Genomic DNA, 18,961 nt, shown 5'->3' with positions numbered 1-18,961 from the left:
ATCTTCTTTTTTTTCGGTGTGGTCACACTGATTCCGTTACACAGCGTGCTGTTGGGCGCTCTGTTATCGAACTGTTAACGGTCGAACCGCCAAACTGAAAATTTAAAATATTGAAAAGTACCTTCAATTTCAGTTACCCATTATATAAAACACTCATTTCTTAGGATTGTTCACTTATGTTTAATAGGTATATTATTAAGGATTAGTCTCTACCAACTAAGCATTAAGAATACAAAATTTTGTCACTTGTACGTATACACTTTGCCATACACATATATATGTATATATATATCATATATTTTATATCATATATATATCCGCGCTAATCTTTATCAATATTCAATAAAATCATTATATCAGAAACTTGTAATACACTCGCAGTTGAAGAATTTCCGTTCACATCAGCATGAGATCTTTAAACGTTAATTGTGTAGTTTGAAATATTTATAATAAAAACAGCTCTTGAGTTGGATCGTTGAGGATCGGTTGTTGGATATTGGGATTTGGATTTGGGTTTGGGTTTGGGTTTGGATTGGGGACCTGTGCGGGTGGGTTTCTTCTAGCTCTGGCTCTGGTTCCTACTCCTACTCCTTGTTGTGCCCGCCCTGCAGCTTCTTCCAGGTGTCGCCCAGCGCCTTGGCAAAGTGATCGTCCACCGAGGCTTCAGTCTTGGTGAATATCGAGATGTTCGTGGACGAGGTGGGCGAGGCGGGCGGCGTCTGCGTGGAGGATGCGGCCACAGCCGCCAGTCCCGGCTCAGCCTTCACCCGAATGATGGCCGGCATGCTGGCCGTGGGCGTGGGAATCTGCGAGGGCGTCGGATTCGGATTCGCATTCAGATTTGGTGTTGGAGTCGTCGAAATCGTCGGTATAGGAATCGCAATCGGAGTAGGAGTCGGTGTCAAAGTCGGCGGCGTCGTCACAGCAGTTCCTGGGCTCACAGCATAGGCCGGTGGCGGCGGCGGCGTGTTGTATCTGGGCGGCGTGTGGTGGGGCGTGTCCAGGATCCGCTTGGCGGCCACCGCCGCCTCCATCACCTGGCTGACGGCCGCGGGCAGCGCCGGTCCCGATCCCGTGGCCGAGGGCGGCGGCGAAGGCGGCGCTTGGGTGCGATGCAGTGCCAGCGAGAGTGGCAGCGGCTCCTCCTGCGGCGGCGGCAGTTCCGGCTGCTCGGATTCCGGCTCCAGGATGACCAAACCCGGCTTAGCCAGCGGCGAACGGTGCTGCTGCTGCTGCTGCTGGTGGTAAAGTTGCGTTGTAGTGGCTCCTGCTGCTCCCGTGCTGGATGACGATGATGAAGGCGGTCCATAGGTCAGTGGCGAGACCTGTTGCTTGGGCGTTCCACTTGGCGAGGGCGTGGGTGTGGGCGTGGGCGTCGGCGACTTCTTGGCGAACAGGGCCGCATAGTTCTCGCCCAGCGAGCGCCGGAAGTGCTCGTCAATGTCACACATAGCCACATCTAAAAAGCGGATATAAAAAGGCAGGTGGTGAGTTGGTTTGTTGGCTTGATATAGAATACAATTGCGGTCACAATAATAGTCGTTTTTTGGCTTCAGGAAATAGCATTAAAAAATCTTTATAAAAAATTTGGAAGGAACTTTTAAAATTGGTGTTTTAATTATATTAAAATTGCATTTTAAATTAATAAACAAATTTTATTTTTTTTCAATTTAACAATTTGATTATATATTAAAAATATTTTTATTCCTATATAAAGTTTAGATAAATAAGGATTTATATTTTATGGTTATTGGTTATTGAAAAAACAATATCAAAGGTTTTTTTAAACCTCATTTTGTTGATTGAGCAATTGAGCCTTACGATAAATAAAAAGAAAAGTTTTCCTATGCCTTAAAGGTATGTTTTTGAGCACCACTACTATTATTTTAACCACAACTGTGCGTAGCTTCTCACCTGAGGAGTGGGCCTGCTCGGGAGGTTCCCGCTTTGGCGGAGCCTGGGTGATGACGCTGGGTCGGCTGTTGGCCGCGTAGTTGGTCCCAGGCAGCGGTTCGCGGTAAGGTGGTGGCGGTGAAGCCCGCAGCTTCAGCGCTCCCGTTGTCACCGACATGTCAATGGGGCTGTCCATGTCGCGATCCTCCCTTTCCCTTTCCCGCTCCCTATCGCTGTTGCCTGCCTCATGAACCGGATACTCGGCGGTCCGCTGGCGCCGCTCGCGTCTCCACTTGGTGGTGGGCAGCTCCTTGGCCGTCACACGCATCTCTGCAAAGGGAAAACAAAATGAGATAGGTTAGTGATCAGGCAACATCGTAGTAAACCCAAGTATTTTCTGCTCAACATAAATATTTCTTGCAGTTTTTGGTTATTTTAAAATAAAGAAAATATTAATTTTAACGTTTCAAAATGTATATTTTTTGTAATACACCATTTGAATATATATGTAAAAGATTTTATTCAGAATCTAAATCAAAAATGTAATTTTAGTTTAAAACAGTTAATCCACTTATTTTAGATATTAGAAATATGGAAATATAAAATTTTTGGTTATTATTTGATTATTTTCTGAAAAATTTAACTATCTGCAGATTTAATTCAAATTAAATATTTTGGGAATAGATTTTATTGTTTGGATATTTTATTTTCCTTTAAAACCATATTAAACGTTTTACTATTAAAGCGTGCAAATAATATATAATATAAAATGTAAATATAAATACATAAAATGTAGATAAATAGTTATCTTTTTGGCCATCTCCCAGGAATAGTAATAGTCAATATAATGTTATACCAAAATCGCATTTCAATTAACAGTCATAAATTTGATTTGGCTTTGTGGTTGACTTGGGTTTGGGTTTGGGTTTTGGTTTTGGATTGGGTCTATATCTGTGTCTGTGTCTGGCCAGCGATTCACTGCGGTTTACGTGTCTCCGTCGTCGTGGTTTCGATTATGCGGTCGATGAGTGGGCGTAATGAATCACCTGGACTAGGGGCGAGGTAGAGTCGGCTACAAAGGTTCTCCTCCGTCTCCGATCGCCCCCTCCCTTCAAGTTTGTTGCCTAAGTCTTTCGCTTTTTTGAATGAACTTCTGCCAAAGCTTTAATAAAGTGGTGGCCAGGCGGAGGATGAAGGAGAGGAGGAGCAGCCATGGCAGCACAGAAATTATGCACAAGAAGACGTAGCCGTCACCAGCAAAAAACAAAAAAAAAAAAAAACAGAAACAAAAAATAAATATAAAAAAACGGCACACACACTCCGGCAAATAAATAATAACAACAGAAAGCACACACAATCGAAACTCCAAGGCACAAACAAAATTGGTTACGAAAACTCGTTTGCTCTACGCTTTTTTTTCCGACTGTGTGTGTGTGTGTGTGTTTGAGTGTGTGTTGAAGTCTGGGCCTGGCCTACACTGAGCGAATTGCAGGACAGAAACGTGCCCGGCCTGCCAATGGAGTGGTGGCGTGGGAAGCGGCCAAAACGAGCGTGGGCATCCCGTCGGGATGAAAGATCCCATCCGCTCGAGGTGCTTATGGTGCCCATGGTGCATATAGTGCTCGTAGCTGAGAGCGCTTGCTGGCCAGGAAACCAAGTTTATAAATAAAGCAAGAGGCAGCGGGAAGCCAGGTCCCAGATCCCAGGTCCAGGTCCCCAGAACCCAGTTTCTCGGCCGAGATCCGATATCGAGAGGGGCAGGCAGCAGGCAAACCAGTCGGACGACTTCTGCACATTTCGAGCAGCGTGCAGCGCAAAAAGGAGGCGGAGGGGGAGGAGGAGGAGGAGGTCCATGGATCCAGGCATGAATGAATGAATGAATGACTGGGCTGGGATGCATGGAGGCGGTTGTCGGTTGGCGTTGGCGGAGGAGGAGGAGGAGGAGGAGGAGGAGGAGGAGCAGTACCAGTACCAAGAGAAGGTGGGAGCGTTGTCCTGTTTTTGGCAACGTCACTGCAGGCCTGCCATATATTACCTCTTCAGCGCCCGAGGAGTCCCACAACAGCAGGCCGCAAGGCAGAGGAACCCCAACCCAAAACCCAAAACACAAGCTCCAAGTGAGTGGAAGAAACTGGTCTGCCAAGAGGAGGCACTAAAAAACCAACAAACACGGAGGCTGGGAGCGAGCTTCAGCTTGAGTTGGAAGTTGGAGTTGCGACTGAGACTGGGGACTCAAGCGGATGATGATGGGGATGATGATAATAATAAAGAAACATTCAAATTTTATTGCACATTTCCGGTCGTCGGACGTCGCCGTCTGTTGGGGGATCGGCGAATCGGCGAATCGACAGCGAGAAAGAACAACAACCACGACGTTGGAGCTTTCTTTTTGAGGCTCCCCCTCTTGAGCGGATTGTGGTCTGTGTTTTACTCCCTATCTCACCTTCGCCGCCGCCACCGTTTATTTTATTTTTTTTTCCTTTTTTTTTAGCAGCATCCTCTTCTGCATTGTTTATTTGTTCTGCTGCCGCTTTTTTTTTGTTGTTGCCTTCTGCTGATGCTGCTGCTGCTGCGAGCGTTTTAATCATTTCTGTATCGGCTAATTGGCGATAAAGGGGAGAACGGCCTAATGGCAAGCCGATTTCGAATTGGGGGAGTTCGTAACGGAGCTTAAAAAGCGAAAAATCGATGATTTAAGCAAAAAAAAAACCTTTATGGGGAACTCAAAGGGAATAAAAAAATGTGAAAGCTGGCTACATTAATATTCCCTAGCTCAGGAGGCAAAATCTATATATCAATTAGATTAAATTAATTAAAATAAATTTTAGCAATAAAATATAATACAGTTCTAGTGGTAATATATACCAAATTATGGAGAATAACTAAAAAATGGCGTTCTTATAATATACTCGTAAATTAAAAAGCAATTAAATATGTCATAGTTCTAGTGGTAAGCTAAAGCAAATAATGGAGAATTCTTTAAAAATTGCACTTGTAAGTATATATTATAATTTGTTCAATCAAGAAAAAAGTATTTTAAAACATTTCTGTTTTTATAAAAACAAATAAATAGAATACAATCCCGTATATATTATAGAAAATACACAATATCTTTTTGAAAATGTACCCAAAAAAAACATTTAGAATTTTAAGACCAAACTTTTTGGGTACAATCAGAAAATATGGCCCTTTTTTTATATATACAAAAAGTGTAAATATTTTTAGATTTTCTTAAATTAATTTAGTTTAATTAATTTAATTTAATAAACACGAGGTTTCTGCCCAAGACTTTAGAAATCATGTTATTATAAAAGGTATCTCCAAGAATATAATTTTTTTTTTTTAATAATACTATTTAAAAAAAATTTATTGATTTTGTATCAAAGAAGATTTACCTACCAAAAAAAATGCAAGGCAAACATTAGCCTAGATAGCCGAATATATTATATCGATACAAATATTGGCCATTAATTGTGAGCAAGATATTTCTCAATTTCCGGTTGCGGGAAGCAATCTTCAACATCTCCTGAGGTGATATATCATCTGGGGAGCGATTCGAAAGCCGGCCCAAAGTCAGATCCCAAAAAATCTGGTTCGGGTTTAAAACAACATACAGAACTTCAAAAAAAGAGAGGGGCTGATGGCGGAAGGAAAGAGACGGGGCGAGACAAGACGAGACGAGAGTGACAAAACTTGCATGCTTATATATGGCTTGGATTGTACTACAAATAGCAATGGGAACAACAGCAGCAACAGCAACAACAACAACAGCATTTGTGGCTTATGCAAACAAGTTGTTGCTGCTCTGGTTGTTGGAGTTGTAGCTATTGTAGTTGTAGCTTTGTGTACACATTTATTTTTCCATCATAGTCGTCGTCGTCGTCGTCGTTTTTCATTATTTATATTTTTTCTCGCGCCGGCTAGTGAGTCATGCCCGTAACCACGGATCTCCGATCTCCGATCCCCGATCCCCGATCTCCGAGTGCCCGAGTTTCCGTCTTACCCGCATTACCCACTATCCGAGTTGATTGCAAATCTGGTTTTAATATGTCAACAAATTAACAAAAGCACAAATAAAACCGAGTCGAGCCAAGCACAGCACACAGCAGCTAGAAACCCCACATACCCACAGCCCCACATACCCACAACCCCACCTCATCATCATCCATTTTTATTTTTTTATGGAGGTTTAATGTTTAAACAGGCGCTCATTTGTTGCTCTTTTTCCCCCAGTTTTTTGTGTTTGCCTGGCGTCGCCATGTAATTGAAAGCATTTGTGTGATTTGTGCAATGTCGCCAATTAACGCTGTGGAACTGGTGTGAGTTTTTTTTTGTTTGCCAATCCGAAGCCAATCGAATGCGACGCCGTCGGTGCGGAGCGCAGTAAAAGTGTTGCCAATTTCATTACCAATTTTCCAGTTGGCACAAGCGGTAGCACAATCACAAGCACAAGCCAAATAGAGACGCCATCGATACGCTCTTGCAGCCGGCGTGACCGATTGTCGCCGACTTGTGTCGTGTTGCCAATCTCAATTCCAAAGCCAATACCAATTCCAATTCCAATACCAATTCCGAATCCAATTGCAATCTCAATCCAAACCAATGCCGTCGTCATCACGTCCACGTCCTGGCCACACGCTGCCCGCAAAGATAAAGCGAGGCGAATCGAATCGAATCGAGTCGAATTGGAGCGAGCCGCTTCCGATACCCGATACCCGATCCGATCCGATCCGATCCCATTCATCGCGGGAGTGGGTGCTTATCATAGCCAAATGAAAGGCCAGAGGAAAGGGCACGTTCGATGCCGATCCATTGAACTTCGGCACGGATCATGAGGTGTGCGAGTGTGGACTTCACGTGAGCAGCAGGTGCATCAACGTGGTCTTCACTATCGCTACAAGACCAAGCTCCCCTAGGAAAGCTTGTCTGCTAATTTAATTGAATTGATTGATAAACGGTTTATTCTATTGGCGAAATATACTATGACACCCAAAATATCAAAAATTTCATAGAAACTAAACCATTGTAACCACTTTAAACAATTGGGTATTAAACTATTGGGTATTAAAAATGTCTCAATAATATGAGTACTAAATTGATTCCAAGAAAGTATCGAAATAAAAATTATGTATATAGAAATGAAACTAAAAAGCATAGAGACTATATTATTTAGTGTTCAATTTATACTTCTGGTGTTACACAGTGTGAAGTTTATTTTTAAGACGCACTTAATAAAACCAAACTTTCAGTTTTTTCCCCTCTTAAATAAACTTTGCCTGAATGATATTATATTTTATTGTGGCCAACCATTTTAGCCTTTTTGATTGCTTCAATGGTTAAACATCCCCTAAAAGTGAGAGCTATTAATTTTTTCTACTACAACATTTTAATATACCCTTGGCAAAATGTTTGTTACATAAACAACTTTTTTAATGTTATCACAAATTGCGCTGTTTAACAGAAATTTATTGAGTTAGTTTAAAAACTTTTAATCATAAAAATTGCAACACTTTGCCTTTTCTTTTGTAATTTTTGAAAACCGCACGAATGAAAAAACACTCGGGTAAATAATCATAATTTTATAGGATCTATTACAGCAAATCATAAATAAAATGAAAAGCATTATCGTTTAAAAATACATTTTCATCTTGCTCAATAGATTAACGCCTTAAAGAGATATATGATGATCTTTAAGCTATATCCCTTAGGGAAAATATGTTGAAACAATAGGACCAAAAGTCTTTTATTATATTATATTACTGAGCATCCAAATTACTATTGACTTTACAATTTATAAGATATTTATCTTTTTCAACTTTTTCCCAAAGCAATTAATAAAATGGTTGTACCATTTTATATAAGAGGCCATGTTAAAGTACTCTAACATTTTTATGTCTTGAACCAAGTTCAGTTTATATATTTTAACAAAACATATAATAAATTGTTTGTGCACTTTTAATCTTTATTGCTATTTAAACACGTTCAATTTACGAAAAATTTCGAATGCATTCAAGCATAAAGGTTTTACCCTAAATTTACTTTATTTGTAAGCAATTTGACTGCTTGTAATTTTAGTAAAAAAACCCAATTTATGTAATAGAACTACGAACTTTCAAGAACTAAGTTGATAATGAGTATGTGCAATTGTTGCCCTTTTCTGTCAGAGGTCAGTCAGTCATTGGGTTCTTTTGAAGTTTGCCCCACAAAACGAACCTTTGTGCAAATGCTGCTGCTGCTGCTGCTGCTGCTGCCTGTAGAGCTGATGGTGCATGGCGGCTGCCTGCTGGAGATCCCGCCACGGCTGCCAGAGCAAACTGTTGGCCATGGAGGAGGCATTAGGATCGGCGGCTGCCTGCGGATGCGGATGAGGATGAGGATGCTGCTGCTGATTGCCGGACTCCGCCTGCTTCAGCTGCTGGCTATGGAAGGGAAACCGATGAAATTGCTCCTGCTGCTGTTGCTGCTGTTGCTGCTTCAGATGATGGTACAAGAGGGCGGCTTGTGACGGGGATATTGCGGCCTCCTGATAGGCAGCCAAATCTTGGGTGGCCGCCAAGGCAGCCGCTGCCTGGGCCACTTCCCGTGCCGACGAACCGGGCGAACTGGCCGTGGAGGAGGCAGACGACGAGGTGGACGGCCCACTGGAGCAGGATGCCGAGGATGTGGAGGCCGTGGAGCAGGCGGATGAGGCAGGCGAAGCGGCAACTGCGGCGGCGGCGGCCGCCTTAATCTGGTTGTAGTAATTCTGCTCGAAGGCATTCAGTATGCAAAGATAATCCATGGTTCTTCTTCTCTTGCTCTTACTAGATTCTCAATTTGCTAGGTTTTTCAGCGCTACTTCCTGGGGATCTTCGATCCTCCACTCACATCGCAGCCGCCCACAAAAAAAGGCGACTCAGCTGATTCACAAACAGGGCTATCTGGAGCTATCTATCTAGCTCAAAGCTTAGAATAAGCTACACGGAGGCTGGGGAGCGGCAGTCTTTTTATTTATTTGTCTTTCTTTCCCTTCCAGTTTATGATTACTTTTAAGTTTTTTTTTGTATTTTTTTTGCCGCAGATACAGATACACGAATGTGTGCGCACACAAAACGAGCCGCAAGTCGCGACTATAGATACAGATACAATCTGTTGCTGTTTGTCTGTTTTGTCTGGTTTTTTTCAATTTTTTTCTGTATTTTCTGTTGTGTTGTTTTATTTTATTTTGCAAAACGGCGGGCGACTCGGGTTACAGTCTCTCGCCAGTTGAAACGGAGACTTTGGCTCTGCTCCGGCGACGTGAGCCTCGAGTCGACATTTAGCGAAATAAAAATAGCACGCTCTTTTTCTTCTTTTTTTTATTTCTGGCTGGGCTGTCTTTTGACTCCAACTCTGACTCTGACTCTGACTTCGACTCTGACTGTGACTCTGTGCTGTGTTTCTTTTCCGAGTAATGATTTCCATAGAAATCGACAAATCGCCGACTGAACTTGAGAGCGCCAGTGCCAGTGCAAGTTTTCGCTTTCAGATGAAGGGGCACGGCACAACACGGCACGGCACACACACACGAATCGATCTGAACGCACGTTCCACAAACTATAGCTTCTTGAGCACAAAAAATATACACATATTTAGATATATATATATATATCAGTGGTGGCAAAAGCTTGCCATTGCCTAGCAATAGTTATAGGAACTTAAACTTAAACAGAAACTGAAATTGAATCTGAATCTGAAACGCGACACCGAACTGGCGACTTCCACGGACAAACTCGAACTGATCGAGCGACTTGAAGACTGCGGACTGCGATTGCGATTGCGACTGGGGCTTGTTGTTATGGTGGGGCTTTCGAAGCTCCGACTGCCAGTCTTCGGATTCTTCGCCAGCCTTCGTGTCTTTTGCTCGTTCAAAGTCTCCACAATCGCTGGGTTTTGGGTAATGGGCTTTATTTCCAAGAGAGTGGGAAGTGGCGGGAGGGGATTGTGTAGACTTTTGGGGCCAGGCCAGCCAGGCCATTCTGCCATTTGCACTTGCGCCAGTTGTTTTTCCCTTATTTCTCCTCTTACCAATTTCCGTTTCGACTCTTGTTTTGGCGGCCCTCTTTCTCTCTGTACAGAACGCTCAACGGATCTCGGATCTTGGATTTCGGATCTCTGCTTGCTTTTGGTGATTTGGTAATTGAAAATGTACAACTGGGTAGGGAATGCCTGTGTGTCCGTAGGATGTGCCTGCCACGCCCCATTGCCCCATTGATGCTTGGCCAATTGGGCAAAAGGGTAACGAAATGGCAGCAATTGGGAATTGGCCACAGTCCGGAGGAAATCCGCAGTTCGGAGCTGTGAACTGGGACTTGGCTTTTGGGTAGGGCACATGGTGTGGGCGTTCTTTCATGTTTTCTTCGACGCTCTTTTGTTTTGGGCCCGGTCACTGCATCGGGCTCATTATAATGTTTACCCAGAGTTTTGCCACAAACAAACGTTTCTATGTGTAAGCCTGTAACTTTGTAACTGCGTGCAAAACTACCTACGTTTGGGCGATTGCCGTGTGCCGTATGTGTGTGTTTGTGTGTGTGTTTTTTTTGCGGGCTTGCGAAAATGACAACCAACTAGGAAAACGAGGGTTAGCCTGGAACACACCGACAATAGAATACCTAGTAGTCCTTTTTGTTAACCCCAAACTGCAATTCTTCATTTAATCTCTAAAATCTTACAGGTAAAATGTGGAAACCTTTTTAATCTCCTTTGGAAATTCCTAAAAATATCGAGTATAGTACAAAGAAATCTATTATTTTTTGCTCTCAACTGAAGGATTACTAAGAATATTTGTATTTATGTCAAATGTGAGCCACTTTGTTCGAAAACCTATTGTCATTTAGGGGGAAATTCATAAAGGCTTTTTCATAGTAATTTGCCAACATAGAAATTAACTTAATTTTGTGGCTATTCTAAATAATATACTTCAACGACATCTGCCCAGTTTTTGCAAATTGTAAAAACATTTTTTAGTTATCTAAACTATATATTTATCAAAAATTTAAAAGCAAATATGTACTATTACTAACCCAAACGTTGTTAAATTCTTGAAATTCAGATTATTGCTATAAACATTTTGCAAAATGTAATCTCAAATGTAGAAATTAACACTTGAATTTAATCTTGAAAATATAATATAGCGCAGTATGGTAAGCAAACAATTAAAATGTGTTAAATTCACTATCGCGAACTTTTGTCACAAATAAAAACAAACCAAGACCTGATAGCTACTTATTTAAAGTTAGGCTTTAGAACTACATACATACATACTTTCAGGAATCCAACGAAAATCATTGAAATGTTTGTGTGCTCCACAACGGAAACTTAAAGCACGTATTCTAAAGAATTATTCTAGAGCTAAAAATTCTTTCTTTAAGTAAAGTCAGCACACAAATAAGCTTGAAATATATTATACATTTTTGTACTTTTTGGGATAATAATTATAAAATTGCTTTTCACTATTTCCAAGATAAGATTGTTAATTATTTAAATATGTTCCCATATTCAATGTATTTCTTTGTTTAGACCGAAAAATAATATAATTCCCTTAAGTATAGCTTAAAAAACCGATCTTATGGCAATAGCCTGCCATTAATCAGCTGCAATCAGGCCAAATTCGATCGACTTATAAACTGATGATTCCACAAATCAATGCAAATAGCTGTAGGACAAAGCTCATCACATAGCCAAAATGTCCGCTGCCGCGTTTGCGTTTGTTATTGGAAGCAAACAACAATAGGTCGTCGGTGCTTTGGGGCTTGGCTCTGTTTTGCTCAGCTCAGTCCGCATGTCCGTCTTTCAGTCCAACGGAACAGCAGCAGCAACAGCAGTTGCCGTTGCTGCAACTGCAACTGCAAGTTGGCGGCAAGAAAAACGGCACAGAAGCAGCGGCAGAAAGCAGAAAAGCGCAATAACAAAACACGGCGGAGGAAACTCGTTTCTAATTCAATAGCAGGCCCATGAAATTTTACGCCCGATTTGTAGTACAACCACTACTGTTGGTTGTTCGTTGCTGGTTGTTGCTGGTTGTTGCTTGCTGGTTGCCCCATGAATATTGCCACTGCTACTGCTGCAGCAACTGCAGGAGGCAAGCAACGTGGAGTGACTCGATGACTGGATGACTGGAGTTTGTTGTATCTATGCCCGATCATATGGCCCCAACCGACTTGGCCTGGCCCAAAGCGACTTGCACAAGCTCAGCTGTTGATCTCGCGCCATCCAATCGATCGATCGATGGATCGATGGATCGACCGCTTATGGTTTTCCTTTTCTCCATTCATTTCACCATCATCTCTATGGCTCGTTTGCTAATCGCAGTCACAAAATTTGCAATACTCCACTGGGGAAAATGAGACAAAATCGAAAAATGCAACAAAATTGAGCTGAAAACTATTGACTGACTGAGTAATGGATTGATTGAGTGCTCCTAGGCTTTGGATTTGGCTTTGGCTATGGCGCTTACTCATCATCCGGCGAACGCGGCTACGAGCTGTTTGTTGTGCGCGAAAATTTGTAGTGTAGCGTGAAACATGCGCACGCATGCGCAACGAGGTCAATCGAATGGCAATCATGGCAAAAAAAACCAAATAAAAAAAAAATACAAAGCACTCTGAGCAACAAAAACAATGACAACAACAACGGACTCAACAGACTTTGGGGCAGAAGACTCCACTGGCCGATCCAAAACAATGGCAACAAATTACCGAAATCCAAACATAGTAGACCAAAAGTATTGTAAGAAGGCGCAAAACAAAAAAACGAGACGAGCAAAGTGGGTAAACTTGACTTGGGGGTATAAAAGTGGAGCCCAAAAGATGCGGGCAAGCTTACAGAAGTCAAATGGAAATCCCCTCACCAATTAAGGGTACATATCTGGTGCTAATGAAGTTCTACTTTCAATGATAAGCTTCTGTACTAAGATATTACTACAAAAATATTGATTTTCCAAGCAAATACATAATATTTTTTTTTACAAATATATGTCTTGTTTGTAAATAAATATAAAGAAAGTCCCCTGACTATTTCAGTATATTTATACATTTCTTATAAACTTTTACTTTTAATGACGAGTCCCTTAATCACAACATTATGACAAATTCTTCTAAAATAAATAATTATCTCTGGGAAAAATTGCTTACATAAGTCAAATGGAAAACTCTTTACTAATTAAGTTTACATCTTGAGCTATTGATGTTCTGCAATTAATGATAAGATAAAATATTAAATATAAAATCTCATGAGAACGAATCATTTTTTGTACACATTATCTTCCCTGAATAATGGAAATTCCTTGACTATTTTTTGAAGATATATATAAATAGCTTATAAACTTTTAAATTAAAATATTAAAAAGAACACAGTGTGATTAATTATAAATTACAAATTCTTCACAAAACAAATCACTGATTTATCCCATAATTACAAAAATATTGTGGTTATAAATGATCTTTAAGAGGCAAATTATTGTTCATACAGCAATCTTTTCTTCTTAAACAATAGTTCTTCGTCTTATTATCCACAGACAGGTTACAAAAAACAAAAGATTTCCCAAACATCTTTCGCTTTCTGTGACACGGGCTGAATGACAAGCTAAGCAGCAATTTAATATTGCCCCATTGATTCGACGACGGTTTGAGGAAAACAGAACACAAACCGAAATAAAACTCCGGAAAATGCTTTGCTAATTGAAATTTGTTGAGTTGTTTGGAAATCGGCACAGAAACATGAGATCCCTTGCCGGGCATTTTGGGTCAGTATTGTATATATATATAGTATGCCGGATAGTGGCAGTGCGGAAGTCACCGAAATCTAATGTCTTTGTGGGAGATCTACTGCCCTATGGATCGCTGAGATGATGATGACATATACACATACGCTGATGAGGTGAGGTGGCCGGCAATTTCCAGAACTTGTCGATACCAACAAGACAAATTATGTTATATCTCTTAACCGCAGTGCCAGTGCCAGTCCCAGTCCCAGTCGCAGTCGCAGTCCCAGTTTGTGAAATCTAACAATCTAATATATGTATATATCTAGTGGGTACGGGGGCACATAATATATACGCAGCGGAGACAACACAAATCAGCGGCAAACCAGTTCAAAATTTAAATAAAACTCGAGCGTGCGCGCGATTTGAAGAGAAACTGGTTTTCGATTGCCCAGAATAGCAACAAAAACAGTGCGAGACAACGGCAGCAGCGATGGCAAATAGCAAAACTAACAATAACATAAATATAGTTGTCATTATAAACTATCATCCGGTGCTAAATCAAGCGTGAGAAAAATCTCAATACATTTTGCCGAAATTTCGTATCGGGTACGAAATCAATAGATCGCTCTAGCGAATCTTTTTTTTTTTTTTTGTAAATATAGATGGTCAGCAAAGGCCAGAACTTGCCGTGTTTTTGTGAGACAACTTTCATTTCGATATTGTGCGCAACAAGTTGATTCTGCCGCTGCATCTGCCACCTTTTCCTGTCCAGCGCTCGCTGGCAAAAGTCGCGCAGAGTGAAAATTTATGGCAAATAGGCAAATGTTATGTTTAAATAAATAAATAGCCAAGCGACGGCTATGGTAGAAGTGGCAACAGCAGCAGCAACAGCAGCAGCAGCAACAGGCACTAGTAAAAAGAAAGGTAATGCTCTAGTCCCAATCTCCAACCCCAGGCCCATCCCCATCCCCATTCCCATACCCATTCCCAATCCAATCCCATACAGTTGCAGTGCCAGGCCATGGCAATAACAAACCCAAACTGGTTTGCCTGCTGGATTTTCCTCTGGTCGAGATTTGCGGCAATTACGCGCACCGTTTGGCCATTGCTAGTAAAAGGAAGAGAGTGTTGGCCCACAGAGTTGGCACTGGCACTGCCACAAGCACTAGCACTTGGCTTAAACGGAGAATTGAAAGGCCATGTAAATTACCTGATGAGCCCAGTCCACCAGTCCAGTCCGGTCCCCTCTATAGCTCTATGGCCATATAGCCAAACGGTTGGTGTCCGTCTCCAGCTGCGCTTGGCCAAGCTGGAAATTGCCACAATTTTTCTTTTGTGCCTGGCAGGCCACAATTTGTGTAACTATTTGTTTATTAATTATGGCCTGGCCATAGAGTTTGCTCCTCGGCAAACAATGGAAGGGCCGCTTAATTAACGCTCAGCCCGATCGAGCATTCGATCGATCGATCGACCCGCTTTTCTACGTGTGATTTATGAAGATCCCAGAATCCGAGTGGCTCGCTCGATTATGACAAATTCATTAATCATGCGCAGGTTAACGACATTTTGCATTTTGCCAGCCGCCGATCAATCAAATCGCTCATCTTCACCAGGCCACAAAGTCTACTACCCTGCATTGAGAACTCAATTGTTGGCCAATTGTCCAAATCGAGATGGCCAACTGGGCAAAAACCGCCAACAAATCGTTAGCGAATCGCGTGCGCTGTTCAAATATTTATTCGAGCATCGCAAACCATTTCTCTTTCTGTTCTGTGTCGGCGGGGGCTATCTCATAAATACTCCCCTGTGTGTTGACAGCTGGTACGCATATATATATATATATATATATATATATATATATATATATATACGGCCGAGGAATTTGTCAAATATTCAGAATTATAGCTGATAAAGCTCTGGCGTTTCCCAATGGGTAAATAAACAGAAAGAGAAATGAGCATAAACATAAACATAAATTGGTGCTACATTATCGGCATTCCACCGCTGATTTGCATGTTATCAGAGGCCCACAACTGGGGGGCGAAATCCAAATCAAAGCTTAAATAGGCCGGCGTGGGTCGCATGCTTATCGCTTATCGTTTAGCGCTTATATTAATGTGCAATTACCCGCTCGCTTGGCCGCAGATTGTTTTGTTTTTTGTGCCTAGCAATTATACACATATTTGCGAGCCAGCGTATTCGAATACTACTTGTATACAATAATGGCAGTTTGAGCTCTCCGCCGGCCGTTTCTTTGGCATGTCACGCGGTCGAGTCGCTGGTTTGCCGCTCTGGGTGGTGCTGGTAGTGATGGTGGGCAGAGAATGCAAATTGCAAATGGCAAATATATACGAAAGATATGTCGCCAGTACACAAATATGCAATGCCCGTACGAACGCAAACGCAAACGCCCATCCACATTCACAGTCACAACCATAGCCACATTCACAACCGCAATTCGTGCTCGTCGTCAGTCGCAGTGTCACTACGACGACCATTATTGATAAGGGGTCGTCCCCAGTTCCCCAATACCCCATCCCCCAATACCCCAAGTCCGGTACCCCCCGAATAATACTTCACATATGCCAAGTGACCGACCGCTCGCTCACCGCGTTGTTGCCATCGAAAATGCGGCATTTGACACATTTATGAAAATCGGAATCGGAATGCGCCGCAAACTCATTTTGTTGGAATGTTTTGTTGTCGTTTTTTTGTACGAAAATAAAACATTTCTCGGATTCGTCGAGTGTTTATGCGTTCGCACAGTGCTCGCAGTAAGGAATCGGCTGTGGGCATTGTCGAGTTCATCGATGCCCCCGAATGGGTAGAATTTCGGTAGGCACTGTCTCTCCTTCTGTCTGTCTGTCTCTCTGTCTGTCTGTCTGAGTGGGGGATCGGAATCGGAATCGGAATTGGGATCGGGATCGCCTCTTACAAAGAAGATGTCAGGCTAGAAAGGAGGTGAGGGGCTCTGTTGCAATCGTGAATCATGACTGGAGCATGCCAAGGGTATGCAATTGGCTACACAGTAAGAAATGAGCATTGTATCAACGCGAAAAATGCAGCTCAACTAGTTATCTACTTATTATTGGGAGATTAGTGAATAACCATAAACTGCTGTCATAATCTGAGGAATGTTCAAATAATTTCTATCGTTATTAATGTAACTAGATTCACATTTTTATATCTATAAATTTTTCTTTCACTGTGTATGAACATAATTTAAATAAAATGAATAAATAAATAATAAGCATGATAATAGATTCATATCCAATTACTACTTAATAAATAATGTAGGAATATTTTTGAAGATTAAAATGTATTTGTTTGTTCTTGAAAAGCTAGCATCTGGTTCCAATTTATAAGTAAAATTATTAAACTAATCATCATAATCTTTTTCTTAAACGTTCAATATACATATTGGACAGTGCAAAGTCGAAATTTTTGAAGATATCTTGCCATTTTGTACATATCAAAGGATGTCTTATTTAGGTCAAACAGAAATATGAAAATGATTCAATTGCATTTGTGAAGAGTCTAAAAAATCGTTATTTATGTTATCAAAAATTCGCAGATATTTCTAGTATTCGAATTGGGAAACATTTATATTTATGTTTTCTCAGCAATTCGGCTTTTTTTCTTTAGTTTATAAACAAAGGTCTTGTAAAGAGATTTGGCTGATTTTTAAGCCATGTTTTCAAAGCTAAAGCTTTATAGTTGGTTAGTTTATTTGAATGCACTTGAGAATTTTAATATGATGTTCGCGTGTAAATCTTACATCAAGACCCATTAATCATCATATCGTATACACTTTTCTCCCTGTGCATGGCACATTGTTGAAATACTTTCCAAGTCTTCTCGGCTCAAAGGTGAAAGCCATAAAAGAGCCGAGTGTGTGTAACCCCCACCCCCACTGCCCCTGCCTCGTTGCCCCCCGTCGCCCCCTCGTTGAGTGTGAGTACATCGAGCCATGATGTTGTTGGCCGGCCCAAGTTAAAATCATAAAAATTGTCGACTCTTTTTAAACGGAATTGGTTAATGGCTCTTGTTTGCGACTGGACGGATGGCCCGTTCATTCACTTACCGCTGGGATTGTTTTGCACCATGGTCGCCGCCCTCGAGAGCACATCCAGCGCCGATTCCATGATGGGGATTCTACGTGGGATTGGATGTGGACGTGGACGTGGACTTCGCCTTGGTTGTGGATGCGGATGTGGACTTGGTTTCGCTGCTCCTGCACCGACTCGATCTGCACCGCATGAGTTTCACACTGAAAATGCAAAGAAATTGACCATGAACACTGGCGAACACACACACACAGACACACAGGCACACACACACAAGCGATCGATCGCATGCACGTATATACATAAGTACGATCCATCCACACAGATATCCGAGTTCCGAGTGAAAAACTGGATATATCGGACGAGCCTGGCATTGGCATATATGTAAATGGAACAAAACCAAACCAAAGCAAACCAAAGCGAACAAAGACTGAGTTGGCTGACTTGAAACAAGTCAGTCGAAGGCGAAATCCTGCTGCCAAACAGTTGTTGCCATCTGATCGGCAATTCGGTGGATGCGGAGGTGGAGGAGGAGGAAGAGGAGGAGGAGGAGGTGGTTGCAGGGGCACGATGCACTTGGGACTGGTTTTCGGAACCGAGCAGCCAGTCTTTAGCTGCTGGATTTTTCGGCTATGGCCAAACACCGAGTACAGCAGCCATGGCAGCAAAGTCACACATATTGTTGCTAGCCAAGAGCAGCATCCAGCAGCCGACTTCCAATGTACAAGTACAAGTAATATGGCCAAAAAGCAGCCAACAACAGCGGGCGACTTTACCTTTCGCCTGGGGACACGCCTCCAAATCCTCGTTGCAGTCCTGCGTCTCAGCTGTTTCCAACTCCTCGCGTTTAGTCCTGGCGAATTCAATGCGTTTCCTCACGATTTTCGCTGGGAAAAGCGGAATTTCGACGGTTTTTGGTATAATTGCAATCACAATAGTTCAGTTTGCGTTTAGTTCAGTGTGACCGCGACGCGACGGACGGTAAATGCTGCACTCTTATTTTATATACCCTAAATAAGCCAGAAAAAGCAGAGACCAATAACGTAGTGGAGACTCAAACCAGGTGGTTGAGTTTACCGCGGACTCAAACCATTAAGGTGTTTCCACTATTATTGCGTCTACGTTCGTGTATCGCATTATCTACAAAAGAACAGTTTTCAAACAAAGGATTTTGAATTATTTATTAATTTGTATTAATATTAGACTTACAATTTTGTACAACTTTTTACGGGCCTTAGATAAAAATCTGAAAATTTCCCGTCTTGGAATACACAAATTT

General features: G+C 41.9%; 1 protein-coding gene across 2 annotated transcripts; it reads right to left on the bottom strand.

Annotated features, from left to right (window-relative positions):
- Positions 1-172: 172 nt before the first annotated feature.
- On the bottom strand, positions 173-18,665 carry LOC108146725 (extensin). 2 transcript variants are annotated; one of them, XM_017272821.2, is made up of 4 exons: positions 18,459-18,665; positions 17,700-17,885; positions 1,915-2,223; positions 173-1,459 (listed from the first exon to the last, which is right to left on the bottom strand). In XM_017272821.2, exons 2-4 carry the CDS (start codon positions 17,758-17,760, stop codon positions 585-587), a joined length of 1,245 nt encoding a protein of 414 aa, XP_017128310.1. In that variant the 5' UTR covers positions 17,761-17,885; positions 18,459-18,665; the 3' UTR covers positions 173-584. The 2 variants fall into 2 exon arrangements, with proteins under 2 accessions (XP_017128310.1, XP_017128309.1); XM_017272820.2 differs by lacking the exons at positions 17,700-17,885; positions 18,459-18,665 and adding an exon at positions 8,107-9,840.
- Positions 18,666-18,961: the final 296 nt, after the last annotated feature.

Source organism: Drosophila elegans, unplaced genomic scaffold (genome assembly GCF_018152505.1).
Source record: "Drosophila elegans isolate 14027-0461.03 unplaced genomic scaffold, ASM1815250v1 contig_208, whole genome shotgun sequence".
NCBI classification, from domain to species: domain Eukaryota; kingdom Metazoa; phylum Arthropoda; class Insecta; order Diptera; family Drosophilidae; genus Drosophila; species Drosophila elegans.
Note: the sequence above shows the minus strand (reverse complement) of the source record. Positions and strands in the feature narration are given on the sequence as shown.

Excerpts from the sequence above, each read along its gene's own strand:
- LOC108146725 (XM_017272820.2), bottom strand. The coding sequence starts at position 8,674 with ATGGATTATCTTTGCATACTGAATGCCTTCGAGCAGAATTACTACAAC. Across the intron at positions 2,224-8,106 it reads GCAGCAGCATTTGCACAAAG|AGATGCGTGTGACGGCCAAG; the intron begins GTTCGTTTTGTG and ends TTCCCTTTGCAG. Across the intron at positions 1,460-1,914 it reads CGAGCAGGCCCACTCCTCAG|ATGTGGCTATGTGTGACATT; the intron begins GTGAGAAGCTAC and ends TCCGCTTTTTAG.